The 15,202-nt window shown below is 41.0% G+C and overlaps 1 protein-coding gene across 2 annotated transcripts in view; it reads left to right on the top strand.

Moving 5' to 3' along the window:
* dscama (Down syndrome cell adhesion molecule a) overlaps nucleotides 1-15,177 on the top strand; it is an 83,715-nt gene extending 68,538 nt beyond the window's left edge. Inside the window, exons 16-33 of one of the 2 annotated variants that reach the window (XM_063896123.1) lie at nucleotides 490-560; nucleotides 1,497-1,740; nucleotides 1,865-2,011; nucleotides 3,674-3,829; nucleotides 4,163-4,296; nucleotides 4,921-5,074; nucleotides 6,224-6,341; nucleotides 6,422-6,585; nucleotides 7,089-7,187; nucleotides 7,278-7,466; nucleotides 7,831-8,121; nucleotides 9,042-9,218; nucleotides 9,309-9,339; nucleotides 9,502-9,617; nucleotides 9,695-9,844; nucleotides 11,503-11,700; nucleotides 12,197-12,499; nucleotides 13,217-15,177. In XM_063896123.1, the coding sequence (XP_063752193.1) occupies nucleotides 490-560; nucleotides 1,497-1,740; nucleotides 1,865-2,011; nucleotides 3,674-3,829; nucleotides 4,163-4,296; nucleotides 4,921-5,074; nucleotides 6,224-6,341; nucleotides 6,422-6,585; nucleotides 7,089-7,187; nucleotides 7,278-7,466; nucleotides 7,831-8,121; nucleotides 9,042-9,218; nucleotides 9,309-9,339; nucleotides 9,502-9,617; nucleotides 9,695-9,844; nucleotides 11,503-11,700; nucleotides 12,197-12,499; nucleotides 13,217-13,596 (3,122 nt within the window). In that variant the 3' untranslated portion in view covers nucleotides 13,597-15,177. Of the gene's footprint in view, nucleotides 1-489; nucleotides 561-1,496; nucleotides 1,741-1,864; nucleotides 2,012-3,673; nucleotides 3,830-4,162; nucleotides 4,297-4,920; nucleotides 5,075-6,223; nucleotides 6,342-6,421; nucleotides 6,586-7,088; nucleotides 7,188-7,277; nucleotides 7,467-7,830; nucleotides 8,122-9,041; nucleotides 9,219-9,308; nucleotides 9,340-9,501; nucleotides 9,618-9,694; nucleotides 9,854-11,502; nucleotides 11,701-12,196; nucleotides 12,500-13,216 lie in introns of both variants that reach the window. The other variant, XM_063896122.1, reaches the window with a different exon arrangement.
* The last annotated feature ends 25 nt before the right edge of the window (nucleotides 15,178-15,202 follow it).

Here is a 15,202-nt window from a genome sequence, read left to right as displayed (position 1 = left end):
TTTCTTCTGTGTGTACAGAAATAAACCATGTAGAAATGTTTCAGACACTCACCATTCAAGTATATCATACAGTTCAAAATCAAAACACAAATCAAAACACATTTGAGTGTGTGTGGGGGCAATAGGAGGTAAAGGGCCAACAGAGTCAATTCATTAGCAGCCTGGTGACATCAGCCCCATTGGCTCTGTTGCATTATTGAACACACGCTGACCTCGCACAAAAAGCTGAAAATTTCAATTAGTGGCCTCAGTAGTAAATGTCACACTGCGGTCAATAGACTGAGCCTGGACCCCATCTGCAAATCAGCTCACCCTAGTCTTCAACCCCCCCCCCCACAGAGCACTTCTCACCCTCAACTATAAATAAAACTATCCCATCTGTCACGATAGCGTGATCCAGACTCTCCTCTGGACGTTTGTTTAGTAGGTTTTGTGCAGATCAGCACTGGTTGTGTACAGTTTCATAATGTGTACATGTTGTGATCTCAGCTCCTGATGGACCGCCTCAGGACGTGCAGCTGGAAGCCTTCTCCTCTCAGAGCATCCGAGTCGCTTGGAGGGTAAGTTGATCCGACTCTGTGGGTTGAAAGTGTGTGTTTGTTTGTAGCTGTGAATATTGTAGTGCTGCACTGATTCTCTCCCAGATGTGAGGCTTAAGGACTGTTCCCGACTAAATGAAGGTGTTAAAAGAACACTGTGTGTAGCTACGGTAGCTGTATTTGTTGTCATTATGAATCTTTAATGTCTGATGTAGTAGGTGGAGTGACTAGTGTTTTTTCAGGTTATTATTTTCATTATGTATACAATCTTTTAGTTCTTTTGTTTCATTTAAGTTCTCCATTTCAAATGTGGCACCAGAATGCATCTAAAGGTCCACAAACAATGACTTGTAATCACATGTCACAACCTCCCTTTTATTGTTTCTGATCATGGGAACCGTGACTGCTGTTAACAGCAAAAAAGTGCACATCTCCCCTCAGTCAGCTAACAGAGGATGGTGTTGGCTTCATGAAGGCACGAATTACATAAATATGTTATAAGAGTTATGTGTCATTTAAATCATTCCCTTTTTCGTCTCTGGTCGAAAGTGACTCAATGTAGATTGCTTATAAAGACTTATAAAGAACTCAAAGGGGTCATTTCAATTTTTATATTTTCTAGTTCTACTTTTAAGGTACAGGTAAGAAGAGGAACTTGCTCTTGTAAAATCAATGGGAGTGAATCTATGTAGGTGTGATGTAGGTTGCCAAGCTACACCATATCATGTATGTGTTTTTTTATTTTATTATTCCTGGTTGCTAAAAGTGATGAAATACATTTATAAATTTGGAGGACTTTCTCCAGACAGTTTTCTTTATTCATCAGAATAGTGCTTGATCTGAGAATGCTATTTGATATATGGTGTCTAACTATTATGTTTTGATTTGTCATGGAGAATGTGGAACAGGCAAAAAAAAAAGCTGTTATCTGGAATAACCATGTCATTTTATTGTCAGGCCCCGAAAAAGCACCTGCAGAACGGGGCCATCAAAGGCTACCAGGTGGGCTACAGGGAGTACAGCTCTGGGGGAAACTACCAGTTCAGTGTGATCAGCGTGGAGACCACAGGAGACAACGCAGAGAGCCTGGTGCTGGACAACCTGAAGAAGTTCACCCAGTATGGGGTGGTGGTGCAGGCCAGCAATAGCGCAGGGACGGGGCCCTCCTCCACAGAGGTGGCTGCTACCACGCTGGAAGATGGTGAGCACTAAGCTGTAATGCAAGAGAGACAGATTTATGAGGTTATATCACAGCCTAGTGGAGATCAGAGGGTGCTGCCACATTTTGTCATCCCTGTACTCAAAGTTATTTTTTTCTTTCTCAGTGCCCAGTCGGCCTCCAGAGAACGTCCAGGCCATAGCCACGTCTCCGGAGGTCATCTCTCTGTCCTGGCTGACCCCCCCCAAAGATGCTCTGAACGGAAACCTGCTGGGCTTCAGGGTCATCTACTGGGCCAACCTTCCTGATGGAGGTATCCAACAACGTCTGAACTCTTCTTAAAATCATTTTTGTTATCCACATGGTCATAATCTGCTTGTCCTAAGCTTTTAAAGCTGGTTGATTGCCTTTTAATCAAGTGTATTTGAAAGAAATAGGAATATCTCCAAATGTATCTTTCAAACAACACATGGTATATACCGGAAGACGCAAACACAGCGAGTTGTGACCTGCATGATGAGTGGTAGTGATATAGAGCTGTTTTGATATAGAGGTGTGACCTACCTGTCACACCTCAAAGATACACTATGCATTTTGCTGACTAAATGAAAACAGTACTTTTGTAGGGTCTCTTTAAGAGTCTTCTGGACCAATCAGAGCTAAGCTGCTTAACTGTATACAGGAGAAAAACCATTCATATGTTACGGCTAAATAAGAAATAGATATTATAAAAGATAAAACTCGGCCAATCATTTAATTTACAAAACAAACAAGAACAAAAAAACCTGGTTTAAAAATATATATATACATATCTGATGTTATTAGTTAATGTAGAAAACTAAATTGGATTTCTCTGCCTCACATTTGTTTGTTTACTAAGGAGATAATTGTGTTGTAGATAAAGGTTATGAACTAAATCTGTGAAATGCAATCTTTAATTAATAAGGTTTCTTTCGGATCCTAAGAATAGGTATATCGTCCGCTACTGCCCGAGAGTCTGCATGGTCCCGTTGAAGTCAGAGTGCATGAAGTCACAGGCCGGCCTTGTGTCAGAGTGATCGGTTGTGACAGCACGATTACCTTTGACCCCTGCTCTGTCACATCATGTCGACCTGCCCGCACAACATGAGCGCTGCAGACAGCCAGCAAGAGCTTGCATAGTAACAGTCTGCAGCTTGGAGTCACATTTTAATGTTATCTTTAAATGGTTTGACTTATATTGTATTTAAAGATCATAAACTATAAAAGGGTCAATCAAAATCAGAAAGCGTCCCACAGCCTAGAATGTCATATCGTTACAAAGGGACAGTGAAGATAAAAGGCTAATAACTGAGTAGACTAACATATTAAATAACAAGTTAATTAACATTTGTATCTTTATTAATTCCAGGGAAGAATTGGTAATTACAAGTATACAAAAAGCAGTAAACTAGCAGCATGTTTTAATATTATTATATCTTATAAAAGTGATATTCCACAGTGTTATTCATAACAGTGCTAATACAGTTTTAGGTAATAAAGAAGCAACCACTAATAACAATATTAACCTATAAAAAAAAGTATAAATTGCTCAGTATAATCAACATTCATTAACATTAAATCAGAATGTTATCTATTCTATCTTTAATCTCAGACCACAGCCATTCATCAGCATGACCCAATGTTATATCCCTCACCAGCAGAGGGAGGTGCAGGTCGGGTCCGGGTGCAGAGTGTAACAGGACATCAGTCTCAGTGTTAATGTGTCTTTTTCAGACAGTTACACTTTTGTCTCATTAAAGTTACACTGAATTATTTCAGACGTTTTCTGATAGTTGTGTGTGAATGGGCTGCTACACATACAGGTGTGCTACTTACATTCATGCATTCTTTTAAAAAGAAACTTCAATTTAAAAAAGACCTTCGACCTGAGGTGTCCTGAACTAATTCTTACTTAACTCTCCAAATCTCTCGGGCCCCTTTTCCTGTCCTTCAGAGCTGGGAGAGATCAGGAACGTGACCACCTCTAAGCCCTCTCTGGAGCTGGACGGACTGGAGAAGTACACCAACTACAGCATCCAAGTGCTGACTTTCACCAGAGCTGGAGACGGAGTCCGCAGTGAACAGATCTACACCCGCACCAAGGAAGATGGTAGGAAGATTCTCTCTCCAGAACACTGCTGAAGTGTAACTCACTGCTAAATGGCCTTCATACATTAACATATGTATCTTCTTAATGAGAAATGTCAGTTTCACCACATTGATCACATTTCTCAGCAGTTAATGATCCCCTTCGGCAAAAACAAGTCAAGAAAGCAGCAGGGTCTTTAATATACTTATTTAGTGGAGCACTCGTACTGTAACTTACATGTAATCCTGTGGAAAAGGCATTAAACATCTGTTATCTTGCTCTATGATGAGCAGTGTATAAATAATTGTATCCTAATGTGGAAAATACATCAACTAAATCATCTTCTCCTTTCAGTTCCCGGGCCTCCGGCAGGGGTGAAGGCAGCAGCTGCTTCTAACTCGGTGGTGTTTGTGTCCTGGCTTCCTCCTCTCAAAGTGAATGGCATCATCAGGAAATACACAGTCTTCTGTTCCAACCCACACCCCACGGTTTGTCAACGTTTTATAAAACATGGAATCAGATATCCAGCAGATTGCAATCACTAAAACCCTTTGAATGAAATCTATCAACACATTTAGCATTTTGGATGCAATAACAATAATAATAACAATATATACTGTATATAAAAGTCAAATGGGCTATAATTATTACATTTAAAGCGTTTGTTTACATATTCAATTAAAAATGTGTACATTGTACTACAATACATCACATAAACAAATATAGTATTTACATTGGTGTATTAGTATTCACAAGATATTAATGCTATTAATCCAGTGACAGTAATCCAGTAATGCTGGGTGAGTTCAGAGATGATTTCAACCACAAAGTCACAATCAAAAATACATTCACTGAAAACAGAAAACCATTTCCAACTGGTGTGTTTTTATTCGTTTTTAACAGTAGAGCTCTATCACACAGAAGAACCTGATTTATCATGCTGATACTACACACAGATATCAGTGATGATTTAATATTTTTTATGGTGTCTGTTTACAGTATAGAATATCGCCAGTATTATCCTTTGGCACCTACTGTATTTGTCTATTAATGTATTTGACATGTTGCATAACTTAAAGTTAATAAAAAATGTGATGAATGTCTTCTCACAGGTGAGCAGTGAGTTTGAGGCGGCTCCAGATGTGTTCTTCTACCGCATCCCCAACCTGAGCAGGAACCGCCAGTACAGCATCTGGGTGGTGGCCGTCACCGCCGCCGGCCGAGGAAATGCCAGTGAAATCATCACCGTCAAACCCATGGCTGAGGGTAGGTGCAGCTCATCTTTGTTGCAGTTCAAGCTGAATAAAGTACTGTACTGTCTACCAAATTTGATACATAGGCAAATTGATTTAAGGGTCAATAAAAATTAAGCGCATAAAGATTTATGTCAGCCAGAAAAAAAGATGCAAATTGTGTCCTTGGGATGCATCTTTTTGGGAGTCCTTCAAATTCCAAAGGCAAAAGCCACGGCGCAACATACAAAAATCCTAAGATACAAAGAAATTGCAATAAAAAAGTGCAATAATATACCAGGATGGAGCTCAAGTGCTGTTATAACAACGAGGACGTTAATGACAGTATTTGGAACATACAAGGTAAAGTATACCATGTTATTGCAGTAGTCCCAATTCTTAACTGTTTATAATATTTGCTTCGGCTTCAACTTCTTACCACACCTCCTTTCCCCCATGTGGGTGTGTGACAGAGTGCTTTATTCCTAGTATCTGGACAGGTGGGGGAGCATCAGGAGAATGTTAATGACCCTGAGTCTGACCCTGTTAACACTGACATGCTTGGTGAGAGCTGATAAGCTGATTGCATATGCTGATAGACACCATGGCCTCTGAAGTCAGGACCTGCAGCTCCTATCAGCATCCTGTCCCAGGGCTAGGTGATGGATGTCCTACCTCCCCTGCTCCACTCCTAAGATGGAGACTGTAACCATGACTGTAATTTGAGCAATAACACTAGTAGACACGAAGACAAGGTTTATTGAAAGGCCTGTTCAAGGATAACAGAGGATGAATAATACAAGTGTGCAGTCACATTGTATGCCTCCATCTATTCTTAACCATGCTCTGTCCATATTTATTCTTAACAGGGCAGCCCACGGTATAAATGTGAGTCATTTTGATGACCTACCTCCACCTAACAAAAAAAGGACAATCTTATATGAAGTTATGTATAAAGTCTAAAGTTTGAACATCTGTTGTACATCTGTACATGAACATCTGTTGAACATCTGTACATGTAAGAGTATACTTATAGATAGGAATTACTGAACAGTGAGTAATTGAGCGTAGGGACTAAAAGAGATTAAGTGAAAGGACAACGCTCTGTGAAATCTTTTGAAAACCATCAACACGTTTGTTTTGGCACGTCCTCTAATATTGAAGTATGTGTGTATTTTTGCAGCTCCGGCTCGGATCCTGACCTTCAACAGAACAGTAACCACCCCCTGGATGAGGGATATTGTGCTGCCGTGTAAAGCAGTGGGAGATCCATCTCCAACCATCAAGTGGCTGAAGGAGATGTGAGTACAGTGATGTATGAGATAAATGCACATGTAGCCTCACAAATGCGATATTAATTCTAAACACATGGATGTTTTAGCAACGGAACCCCAGCACCTGTTGTGATTGACAGCCGGCGTAGCGTCCATGGTAACGGCAGCCTCGTTATTCGCACGGTGAAAGCAGAGGATTCTGGGAACTACACTTGCGTGGCCAGTAACAGCTTCGGTTCAGACAAGATCGTCCTCAACCTGCAGGTCCAAGGTGAGACCCTCAAAATTCAGATTCAGATTAAATTTAAATCTAGTGGAAAATGTGGCTTTGGTACCGGTAAATAAAACAACTCAGCAAAACATAAATCTCACACATAACACACAAAAAAAACATTTCATCTTATGGTCTTATGGCTGAAAGTGACTAAGTGGATTGTTCTTCCACTGTCGTGTTGTCCATCAAAGCTTTTTGTAGTTTTCCCTTCGGTGTGTGTGTTCTACAGCTTGTTGTGCATGTAAATGGTCTGCAAAGGCTAAAATCCTAATGATCAATCAATCTCACGCTTCTATTGGCTAACGCTCAAACACATTGTAAGTGATAGGCTAAGGGGCAGGACATCCTTAAGTGGTTTGCCAATCATAACCGAGCCAGTCATTTGACCAATCAGATCAGACTGGGCACTGGTTTCAGTGGAAAATACTGTGGTGGTTCTACACAAAGCTTCCTGCTGAGAAAAGTTCTTATAATCACTCATGTTTGGGCCTTTCCTTCAGTTCCACCGGACCAGCCTCGCCTCACAGTAACCAAGACAACCACCACGTCAATAACCCTCTCCTGGATCCCTGGAGACAACGGAGGCAGCTCCATCAGAGGTCAGACAGACACAACCCGGCAGGAGTTTTATTTTCTGTTGATTTTTTTCTGTGCATTAACACTCATGTCCCCACACGTCTCACCTCCAGGCTACATCCTGCAGTACTCGGAGGATAACAGCGAGCAGTGGGGGAACTTCCCCATCAGTCCCAGTGAGCGCTCCTACAGACTGGAGAACCTCAAGTGTGGAACCTGGTACAAGTTCACACTCACTGCGCAGAATGCAGTGGGGCCAGGACGCATAAGTGAGATCATTGAAGCGAAGACCCATGGGAAAGGTAAGAACAAACAACTCATAATATTATATTTATCATTAAGAGGTGGGATTTTCTAACTGAGGTCTTTTGTATAACTTTATAACTGACAGATTAATAGCTCGAATGGGAGCACACTTAAAAAATGTTGCATTTCAGTATGTGTATTTTGATGACAAATCTTTCCAGAGTCCTTATTTTGTGCCATTGACGGTTTCTGATTTTCTTCATTCTAATTTTCATCACTCTGTTGATTGTTTGTTAGACACTCAAAAGGCATCTAAAGACATAAGCCCTAAGACACCTTTGTGACCTTTTGTTTTAGACCAATATATTAATCGAGAACAATATGCAGATTAATTGATGTCCTGCTTCCTTAACTCCACAGAACCTCAGTACTCCAAAGAGCAGGAGCTGTTCACCAGCATTAACGCCACTCGGGTCAAGCTTAACCTGAACGGCTGGAATAACGGCGGATGCCCCATCACCTCCTTCACCCTGGAGTACCGGCCTATGGACTCGCCATCATGGACCACGGCACAGCGCACCTCCCTCACCAAGAGCTACATCCTGTACGACCTGCAGGAGGCCAGCTGGTACGAGCTGCAGATGAAGGTCTACAACAGCGCCGGCTATGCTGAGAAGAGAGTCAAGTTTTCAACACTCAGCTACGATGGCAGTAAGTTAACAGAATAGCGGGGGATGTTACAAAGCATTGAAATAACCTGTGTGTAGTGCAGGGAACTGCAGCTGCATGATCCACAGAACACTGACACTCTGACAGTGGAACTAAAGATAATCTTTCCAGTAACTGCAGCACACTGAGTCTGGCTCTCAGAAGTAGTTTGAGGCAAAGAAAAGTTCCAAAAGCTAGGCTGCACAAGTGTCAAGAAATCAGTTATATTCCTTAACCTCAGTGAAAAACGTCATGGGGTTAAGTAGTTGTAGTTAAGATGGACTAAATCTAGATAATTCACCCTATGCGTGTTTAGCATATTGTTTTATGCAGGCTTTATAAACAGGGACAGTGAAACAGTTACAAATATAAATTGATTACCAAGGTTTTAATTAAAATAAGTGAAAGCAAAAGGAAATGGTTGCTCCCGCTCCTTTCCACTGTATTAATCGACTTGAATCTCAAATCCTCTCATAAAAGAGAGTCAGATATCCTATGCTAAAGATGACAACAATAAAACTATTTTCTTTTCATACAAGAACATTTATATGGGTAATTTCACAATTCCTAGTCAAAAAAGACTATTCAACAGCAATCCTAGAGTTTCTAATCTGACTGAGAATTTGTCTATACAGCATGACTATATTAGAATTTACTGTATGGACGGTTTGGCGTAGAGTAAACCAATCCTGCAAAATGTCAAGTGCCGATATTAACAGAATGCACCAGCTTGTGATGTAACATTGTGTGTGAATTTTCATGGTCTTGATCAATTTAAACATAATATGCTTTCAACATTATGGTTAGGATTAACCCTAACCCTAACAAAATGGGGTTTTTATTCTGGGAAGTGAAAATGATATCTAACAGATAACACATGCGGGACGAGCATTCACATCAGACATATCATGTGACCTGCACAGGTACCATCGCACCTTTGGTGAAGGCCCCCAACGTAAGTGAAGACCACTCTGGAGGCGGCGAGGGCTTAAAGATGATGGTGACTATTTCCTGTGTGTTGGTGGGCATCGTAGTAATCTTCATTGGGCTGCTGGTGCTGAGGAGGAGGAGGAGGGAGCAGAGGCTGAAGAGGCTCAGAGGTGAGAGGAGAAGTCATCCAGCATGACACATTTAAGCGTCCAGTCTTTTATGTAAAAAGTAAAATAATGTCTTCTCTACTTGTTTTCCAGATGCTAAAAGTTTGGCTGAGATGTTAATGAGGTAAGAGTTCTTACAACACGTTATTCACACTGAAAAAACTCAAACGTTGACTTTAATTATGTCAACAAATGTTACATATCTGTATTAGGTTAGTTGAAAGCAATACTATTAATTAGAACCTCATATTTTTTATCTCAACTTTATATTATTTTTGTTCTGCAGTAAAAACACACGTCCAGCAGAGCCAGTTAACAAACAGCAACAGACGCTCCGTATGCACATCGACATCCCCAGAGCCAAGCTGCTGATCGAGGAGAGAGACACCATGGAAACTGTTGGTATGTTCTGCTGACACATGACAAACTGCACTGTGTCCTGGTTATTGTAGTGCTAAGCTTGTTTTTGTGTCCCACAGACGACAGGTCCACTGTGTTACTGACTGATAACGACTTCGGGGAGACCCAGAAACAGAAGTCCTCAACAGTCACTCACACAGTCCACTATCAGTCCCTGTCACAGGCCACCGGGCCACTGGTGGACGTGTCTGACGCCAGACCAGGAACCAGTAAGTCCAGTACGAAAGATTTTTTAACTCCATAACACATGCAATATTTCCATGTGGTTTTGTCCATGCCTTTTGTTTTCCCAGAAATGTTTCCAAACATTCTAAATTATTTTCAATAGCAACAAACATGCCACAACATTTTGTTGACTAAGGATGTAATTTTAGCAGCCATTGGATGTTAAGCATGGAAACATTTAAGGAAAGGGGGGAAGAAAAATGATGGATGTCATCGGTGTATCTGGTCTGGTAGACGTACTTAAGTCCAGGTGTGGGGGAGACAAGTAGGGAAGGAAGGATCTAGTAATGTAGGAATAAATGGATGTTGGGATGTAGGAAGTAGGGATAAGGAGATGTAGGGAAGGAGAAATTAAGTTAGAGAGGGATGTACGGTTGAAGGGATGTAAGGAGGAATGAAGGAATATACGGAGGCATGAATAGATGTAGGGGGTAAGGGGGGGATGAAGATCAGGTTAACCAGAATTATTTTATAAATGAACAAGTAGTAATAACTGAGCCTACTACAGATCATAAATGGCCAGGCAGCCCTGGAGTACAGTGTGCAATGATGAGTGGCTTTACAATAATATAGTTCATGTTACTTTGTAGAGAGTGATGAGCTCAGGGCCTGTGTGCTAAAAATGCTACATTCACACGATAAGTGATTCAACCTAATTCCACTTAAAGCCTTTAACTTCAATCCTTTACAGAGGATGTAAAAAGTGTTAAAAAAATGGAACATGTGGTAATAATTGTTAACATTCTGGAGTTTGATTTTGTCGAAAATTAGATTTTTGCATTCATGCATTCATCATGTTACATGTTATTTGAGCCAGCAATACATTCCCTATACATTTATTCACCTATACTATTCCTATTATGACAGTTGTACTAAAGACCAAGGTGGGACATGAACCCACAATCCCCAGCTCTGGAGGCTGATGCCTTGTTCATTAGGCCACTGGGTCACAAAATGCATGTTAAAATATGTGCAAGTAGTGCCTTGTGTGTCCAGATATTATCGTTGATGATTTTTCAAAAATTGGTGTTAGATTCATGTGTTTCTATATAGTGATGCAGTAGTGATGCATTTTTGTAGTCCAAGCCTGAAGTTAGCCTATCAAAGGGCTCCCTAAACTAAAAAATGGGATTTTTGGGAAAAAGCATAAAATAAAATACAGGCAACACATGTTCAATATACTTACAAGCTTTGTTCAGCAGGATAATCCTCACATATTAACACCACTTTTATAATATTTTTAGCGTCAATGCAATGACCAGAAGTAAATAGCTAAAGTTAGGCTTTAAATATGGTCATTCCTTCACTTTATCAGTCTCAATTATTTACTTGTTAGCAACTGCCGTTAAAACAAGTCAAAGCTTCAGACATTCACCAGTTGGGTATCTACTGACCTATTTTATGTCGTGGAACAAAACGTGAACATCTCGTAAGATTGTGTTGACCACATACCTTTTTGGAGTAATCTAACCAAAAACTAATTCAAAAGACGTTGTCTTCAAGAGGGGAATCAGAATAGCTAAAATGCTAACTCATTGCATGTTTAAGATTCATTCCCGTAACACTCTGTTACCTTTCATTAAGTCAGTCATATCCTTCCCATGAGGTGCACAAACACGCTGCGTTTCGTCCTCACTCTCAGACCCTACTGCCCGCCGCACAGCCAAAGCCGGCCCTGCGGCCCGCAACCGATACGCCAGCCAGTGGACCCTGAACCGCCCCCACCCCCCTGTCTCCTCCCACACCCTCAGCACTGACTGGAGGCTGCCCACCCCCAGAGTAGCAGGCTCTGTCGACAAGGAGAGTGACAGCTACAGCGTCAGCCCATCTCAGGACACAGGTGAGCTACATATAGGTGTAACACTACCAGAGGTGGAAGTAACTAATTACATTTACTAAAGTACTGTACTCCCATTTTCTGCTACTTTGTGCTTCCACCACTACAATTCAGATACATACCAGAGAGTATTACTACTCTCTGGTATTTCTAATTTTACTTAAGTACAAGATCTGAGTACTTCTCCCACCTCTGAACATACTGAAACAAACTGAAATGTTGACATACAGTATGTCACCAAAATGAAGGTAACTGTTTTAGGTTAACTGAAAGCAATAATATTAAGTTGAACCTAATATTTTGTATTTAAACTTAATATAACTGCTTTCAACTAACTGAATACATGTGAAATCTGTTGACATAATACATTTAACTAAAGTCAACATTTTAGTTTTTACAGTGTACTCTCTTACAACAAATCAGTATTAGTTGTCTGTCCAATTTCACATTCACTCTAACGCTGACACTAATCCCTCGCCTAACCCCGGCCCATGTCCAGACCGAGCGCGGAGCAGTATGGTGTCAACAGAGAGCGCGTCCTCCACCTATGAGGAGCTGGCCAGAGCCTACGAGCACGCCAAGATGGAGGAGCAGCTGCGCCACGCCAAGTTCACCATCACCGAATGCTTCATCTCTGACACTTCCTCAGAGCAGATGACGGCAGGCACCAACGACTACACCGACAGCCTGACCTCCAGCACACCGTCGGAATCAGGCATCTGTCGCTTCACTGCCTCCCCACCCAAGCCTCAGGATGTCAGCCGGGTCATGAACATGGCTGTGCCCAAGGCCCACAGACCGGGTGAGGTCCCAGATCTGTCGTCCTGAACCCCGATAGCATGCTAACCTTTGTTACAACGAGCCTTATTAAACTGCTGATTACACTAAACTTTAATTTCCTGCCTAACATTAATATGCAAACATTAACTGGGACTCTAACGCCAACAGTGAATCAGTGTTCCACAATGTTTTTAAATTGATGATTGTCTCAGTTGAGTTAGGCTTCAAGTACTTAAGAAATGGGAAAGAATGAAAACTCAATCTGAGTACATGCAGTGGGACATTCCAAAATAGTAGATGATTATATATGACACTGCTAACATGTATGAGTAAAAATGTATGACAACTTTTGCAAATCCAAAGCAGAAAACTATGGGTACGAAAAACTGTTACGAGAAATGACAGGGTTTTTAGCTTTATAATTACATCATTTTGGATTCATTATAATGTCAGAAAGTGTTATAATTACTACCATGCAATACATGGTAAAACCACAATGGAGTTATGGGAGGAAGCGTAGTTCTAATTTAGTAATATAAGACATTTGTGTAAAAAAAAACAGTTTTTATTGCGATAAGGTTTACGGATGAATCCCAAGTGTTACTGTGTTAACGCTGACAGCCTTAGTTCTTACATTTCAGTTAATAAATAAAAAAACGGATACGTTTGGCTGATGATGGGCAGAAATGTGTGCATGATTGTTCTGTTTTACTTGACTGATGTATGTTTTGTCCTGCAGGGGGCGAGCTGGTTCACCTTCCTCCGTACCTGCGCATGGACTTCCTGTTAAACCGAGGCATGTCCTGCTCGGGCTCATCCAGGGGGACTGCAAGTGGGGAGAGAGCGGCCATGGGTCAGGCCTGTCTGGAGCCACAAAAAAGTCGCTCTCTGAAGCGGCCCTCTCGCATGGCGCCCCCAACGCCAACAGAGGCCCCTCAGGCCAGCAGGGAACCTGTGGCACAGTGGCAGCCTGGCTCCGCTGCCACGCTCCCCCACAGAGAGGGCTCAGAGCTGGCCCAGGCCGCCAAGCTCAGCACCTCCCAGGAGTCCCTGCTGGACTCGCGGGGACATCTCAAACAGAGCAACAACCCCTACGCAAAGTCCTACACGCTGGTATAACAGCAGGGGCCCCGAGGGCAGGACTAGAACTCTAACACTGGACTTAACACTCAAGTGCAGTAAACTGACCTTCACCACGCAGTTCTGTATATATGTCCACCCTCCTCCAAGAAGGAGGGGGTCACTTTTACTAATCTCCTTTTATTTATTTTAGAGCTTTCTTTTATTTCTTCTTTGTATTTCTTTTTTTTTTTTTTCACTTGAGAAAAAATTCACTCATCGGAAACGACTCCAGCCGGAGTTTTGCCAAACTAATTGAGGGAGCATTATTTATTCTTGAGTATTGTTAATTCTTTATAATTAATCAGTGGTTATTAATTGTTAGTTGTCAGCTATTAATGATCATTAATTATCGATAACCAAATGATCTATTCTTAACATTAACACACAGTTTCATAAAAACCCGGACATCCTTTTTTTTCCTGGAGTGGAAGATGACGATTTGGAGTCATTTTTTTCCTATGGAATATCCTTCTGAAACACTGAACCAAACTCGGGAGTAATCTTTGAAAGAAAGCAATTGACACCAGTCCAAACTTTTCAGCTGCTCTCAAATTGTTACTTTTTTTGAATAAAAAAATAATCTATTTCCTATGGATGCATGGGGACTGACCAACTAAAAGACAATGAGGATTACGATCGTGGCTGGACGGCCCAGTCAGCATTTTGTCACACTATGAAATGATCCAATGTGAAGATTTATTATTCTTATTACTATAAATATATATATAAAAAGAGAAATCACTTTTATTTGTGGATATTACAGGGAATAATTGATTTGGTTAATAAAGTCCTTAGTCATGTTTGCACATATCTCGTTTTAATTAGGAAATGGAGTCTCTGTTGATCTTTCTCTGTGTCCCATTCTCTGATGGTGCAATATGAAAAAAGATATGAAAAGTATATGAAAACTATTGCTCTATACTGTACTGTAATGATGAAAATAACTATGTTGTGAGTATACTTACAGGGCCGGACACACTCCAGCTATGTATTCAGGTGTAGTTTACCACTGCTTGTTTGGTGGTAAATGATGTTAGCTAGAATAGGGAGGGTTTAGAGAACTAATGGTTTGCACTTCACAACACCCCGATTCAAGTGTGTCCAGATAGATCCCCTTACTCTCAGTGCACTAGGTAGAGTCTTCATGGCTCTCACTCTCCTCAGTAGATTTACTGTCGCTGCATTGCAGTGACGCTCCTCTACAGGGAAAAAAAAAAAACGTGAGACAATCCAGCATAATCCCCCTTCAAACCAAACCTATAATGTCTATGGGAAATATCTGAAAAAAAATAAGAAAAAAAAGTGGATATACGTAAGAATCTGTTTTTGTTCCTGTCTACCCTGGCCCGTTTCTGTTCTCTCTGTTTCTTTGAGTTAGTCTGAAGGGAGTTTGATCCAAAATGCTGTGAGGTCATTATGTCAGTTTCTATGATGAGTTTCTAAGATTAACTGTCTTCATTATGATTATACATTTTAAGGGAAAGAAAATGTCACTTTTTATTTTTAACATGAGTGTTCACCATGGTGGCACTGAAATAAAGAGAAACTAACACAAAGTTCAAATTTGGTTAATAAAATGGCTGTTCCCCAAAGTGTCCTCCAC

This window comes from Eleginops maclovinus, chromosome 11, assembly GCF_036324505.1.
Source record: "Eleginops maclovinus isolate JMC-PN-2008 ecotype Puerto Natales chromosome 11, JC_Emac_rtc_rv5, whole genome shotgun sequence".
NCBI classification, from domain to species: domain Eukaryota; kingdom Metazoa; phylum Chordata; class Actinopteri; order Perciformes; family Eleginopidae; genus Eleginops; species Eleginops maclovinus.
The sequence above is the reverse complement of the archived record's forward strand: the minus strand, read 5'-3'. Positions and strand labels throughout refer to the sequence as shown.